The 4,031-nt window shown below is 53.7% G+C and overlaps 2 protein-coding genes across 2 annotated transcripts in view; both read left to right on the plus strand.

The window, feature by feature from the left end:
- PEX11B (peroxisomal biogenesis factor 11 beta) overlaps positions 1-1,655 on the plus strand; it is a gene marked incomplete at its 5' end in the record, with an annotated part of 2,335 nt that extends 680 nt beyond the window's left edge. Inside the window, one exon of the mRNA XM_017728873.1 lies at positions 80-1,655. Within this exon, the coding sequence (XP_017584362.1) occupies positions 80-449 (370 nt within the window). The remainder of the gene's footprint in view (positions 1-79) is intronic.
- Positions 1,656-2,352: 697 nt separating this feature from the next.
- Positions 2,353-4,031, plus strand: part of ITGA10 (integrin subunit alpha 10) — an 11,313-nt gene continuing 9,634 nt past the window's right edge. Inside the window, exon 1 of the mRNA XM_017728874.1 lies at positions 2,353-2,446. Coding sequence (XP_017584363.1) covers positions 2,353-2,446 — 94 coding nt within the window. The remainder of the gene's footprint in view (positions 2,447-4,031) is intronic.

A 4,031-nucleotide genomic window follows, 5' to 3' on the forward strand; every position in this document is an offset into this window, starting at 1 on the left:
CTTGGGATGTTGGGGGTGGCCAGAGGCTTCTGCTGCCGCGGTTTCCCACTCTCTCATCCCTGTTCCCTGTTTTTCCCAGGTATTACCTGTTTGCTTTGGTAGTGAACCTGAGCCGGGACGCCTACGAGATCCGGGTGCTGCTGGAGCGCACAGAGGTGGCCAGGAAGCGCGGGAAGAGCCCAGAAAACAGGCCCCAGCTCCAGGCTGACGGCAGGATCCAGCGTCTCCGGCTCCACCTGCAGCTCCAGCTGCAGCTCCTGCTCCAGGTGCTCCGGGACAACCCTCCACTACTGCTGGACCTGCTCCGGAATGCCTGTGACCTGGTGATCCCGCTGGAAAAGCTGGGGCTGTGCCGGAGCAGTCCAGGAATCGTGGCATTCTGTGGCCTCACCTCCTCCGTGCTCTCCATCCTCACCATCCTCCATCCCTGGCTCAAACTGAAGCCGTAATTATCCCAGGAACCTCCTTGGGATGTTCGGGAATCCTGGGGGCTTATCCCAGGGGCTGTGACACCTCTGGAGCTGACTGGCTCATTCCATTCCCATCATTCCTGACTCCTTGGAGCCACAAGGTTCCAGCATTGGATACAACGTTGAATCCCACAGCGACATCAGCTCCCGAAATGTGGTTCTTCCCATTGACTTTTCCAGCAATTTTAGAGGCTCAACATTCCCCCTTTCTGTCTGGGAAGCACCTTTAACATGGAGCCAACTAGCGGGGAATATTTGGGGCTGAAAAATGTGGATCGCTGGGGGCTTCTCACGGTTTTTGGGGTGGTGGGGTGGATGTGAAGCCACGGCGTTGCGATGGTTCCAGTGCCGGATAGTGTATCCAACTGCAAATCGTTTGGACAATTTTCCTGCCTTAGAAGAAATCCGAGTGCAGGGAGAGGGGAATGGGAAGAGTGGGTGTCAGGGATAAATCCATGGCTTTGAGGGAAGATTTCGGCAGGAATTTGCCCTCCTGAACCCTCCCTGAAAGCCTGGGGGAAAGAAGTGACTGGACTGAGTTGCACCAAGCTGAAGGATTACTCCCAGCATTCCCATATGGATTTTTCTCCGTCGGAGAACACGGAGGGGACTTGGCATCCTGAGTGCTTCCCAGCAGATCCACCTCCCTTCCTCTGCCCAGAACCACACAGATCCACCTCGGCTGCACTTCCCTTCCCAGATACCCTGTTCAGTGGCGTTTTTTGGGATAAATCAGAGTGTGGCTGGTTCTCTGTCGGGATTCCCTGCACCCAGTATTCCTGGCGCTGCTGCCTCACTGAATTCCCTTTTTCCCTGGATTCTGTGACACTGGATTGTGTGTGGCCCCAGCCCAGCTCTGATGTCTATTACTAAGCCCTGGACGCAGGGACACACTGGGAGCTGGGAATTATTTAATTCCAGAGGCAGATTATCCTTGTATCTGTCCCTGGGAGAGCAGGAATATCCTCTTGAAGATTTTTTGGGAGCTCCATACCAAAACACCGTGCACTCCTGGGCCCATCTGGGCTGTGCCAAAGGCTTCTTCCTGGGAAAACCAGGCATTAAAGGCTTTGGAGCAGTGTATATCCCTGTGGGAATTGGGATGGGCGGGAAGTGTTCCAGGGGATCCCACAGTGTCAGTGTAATTAATTAATTAATTTAATTATTAAAGTGCAGCAGCCTCCAGTCCCTGTGTCTTGGGATTTGGGGAAATGCAGGACACTGGGGTGGTCTGGGAATCATACAGTCACAGAATATCCCGAGCTGGAAGGGACCCACTAGGATCACTGAGTCCAGCTCCTGGCCCTGCACAGACAGCACAACAATCCCACCCTGAGAGTGTTGTCCAAACACTTCTGGAGCTTTTGGGGCTGTGATCATTCCCTGGGGAGCCTGTTCAGCTGTTCCCTCGGGTCCTGTCCCTGGTCACAGGGGGCAGAGATCAGAGCTGCAGATTCCCAAAGTCTCCCCTCAGTCTCCTCCAGGCTGAAACAACACAAGTGCCCTCAGCCACTCTTTGTGTGGCCCCTCCGGACCCTTCCCCATCCTTGTGTCGTTCCTTTGGACACTGTCCAGTAATTTAATGTTTTTTTTATGTTGCGGTGCCCAAAACTACCCCCAGGATTGTGGGTGAGGCTGCCCCAGCCTAGAGCAGAGCAGGTCAGTCCCCTCTGGATCCCTGCCTGCTGCCCCCCAGGACATGGATGTCCCTCCTGGCTGCCAGGACACTTCTGGTTCAGACCCAACTGGCCACTGACGAGCAACCCCAGGGCCCTTCCTGCAGCTGCTCTCCAGCACCTCATTTCCCATCTGTCTGTACATCCAAGGTTACCCCATCCCAGGTGGAGGAATGCTGGACTGGGGGCACTGGGATAGGCTGAGAATGCTGGACTGGGAGTACTGGGCTGAACTGGGGGCACTGGGCTGGGACCCTCCCGTGGTTTCAGGGGACTTTGGAGAAGCCCTGGAGCTGGGAGGTAGGGGACATCCCTATTTTTCCCTGGGGTCAAAGGGTGGGCAGAGGGGATACCCAGTCCCTTCCCTGCCCCATCCCATTCCCATCCTGTCTCTCCGGCGTTGCTGTTCCTGCCCCGGCTGAGCCCGGACTCCAACTTTCTGCACCCCAGGGGCTGCCCCGGGGAGGTTTGGGGGGGGAAGTTGTGGTGTGTAAGGTGCGGCAGAGGGATTTTGGAGGGGGATTTGGGTTGTCCAGTGGCGTTTGGGCATTGGGAAGGAGAAAGAATCTGGAGTGGGAGGAGGCTCCCCCTGTGCCCCAGTTTCCCCTGTGATCTGGGCGGGCCCTACCTATGCCGGTGGGGCCCTACCTGGGCGGGGCCGTCCGTGGCCACAGCTGGGGCTGCACAGTTGCTGTTTGTCTGTTTTTCTCCTCATTCCTTATTTTTTTCCCCGAAATTTCCAGCCCATCCCACAGCCGCTGGCAGCACAAGTTTGCCTCTGTCCTAAATCGCAGAGTTTGAATTTTTTTCCTTTTTTTTTTTTTTTTTTTTTCCTCCCGAACCCACTCAAAATCTCAGTCCGGGAGGTGGCAGTGTCACCCGGAGGACGTGGCAATCCAAAATCCACCTAAATCCACACAAAATCCACCCAAGCCCAAACCAAACCCCACCCAGAGCCCAACGGGGACTCCAAAGACCCCTTATTCCAATCCCCCTCCTGACGGTCCCCACGGGGAAGATCCAAGTGCCACTGCCACCTCTGTGTGGTTTGGTCCCTGGGGGAGACACACGCTTTTCCCACCCCATTTTGCCAGGAAAAGTGAAAAATCCCCTTCCAGCGCCCCCGGAACGCCCGGCGCCCCCCACAAAATCCTGCACCCCCCGCCTACCTTCTGCCCGCTCCCGTTCTTCCTGTTTGTGCCATTTTTAGCAGCCAATTGAAGATGAAGGAGGAGGGAAAATATACTGAAAAAAAGAGGGGAAAAAAAAGGGAAAAACCCCGGGATTTTTGACTGTAACAAAGACTGTTTGGCTGGAAATTCTTTTACACACTCTCTCTTTATCTTCTCCTTCCCAAGAGACCCTATAACACCTCACAGAAAGAACAAGGCTAAAATCTGGTTCCAATGCCAAAATGATCTTAAAAGAAATTTATTAGACCTGGACAACCACAGAAATTCCTAAAGTCTGAAAGAGCTTCAAGTAGGATTTTCAGGTTGGAAAAAAAGATTGTAGAAAATAATAAAAAGCTAGAAAAAAAACAAAAATAGAGGAAGGATCCACTAGAGAAAAAAAGGGAAAAAGATGCAGGTGGCTTGAACATCAAATTTCTTTAAAAGTCAAATTTGGTTTTTTCAATATTAGTAATGGGGTGTTTTGGGACTGTTGGAGAAGGAGGGAGGGTGCGGAGCCGGGTACTCATTAATCCGAGTGCAGCCACGCGTGGTTCCCCCCCTCGCTGAATGTCTGGGGGGGGGAAAAGGTTGGGGTAAACCAGGCCGGTTTTGGTCATTGCCCCCGCCCAATATATTTTGGAGCTTTTTTAGAGGGAGAAGACCCCTAAATCTCCTTGGATTTGGGGTGAGGGTGGGAAGGGGAAGCTGTA

This window comes from Corvus brachyrhynchos, unplaced genomic scaffold, assembly GCF_000691975.1.
Source record: "Corvus brachyrhynchos isolate BGI_N302 unplaced genomic scaffold, ASM69197v1 scaffold443, whole genome shotgun sequence".
Taxonomy (NCBI): Eukaryota; Metazoa; Chordata; class Aves; order Passeriformes; family Corvidae; genus Corvus; species Corvus brachyrhynchos.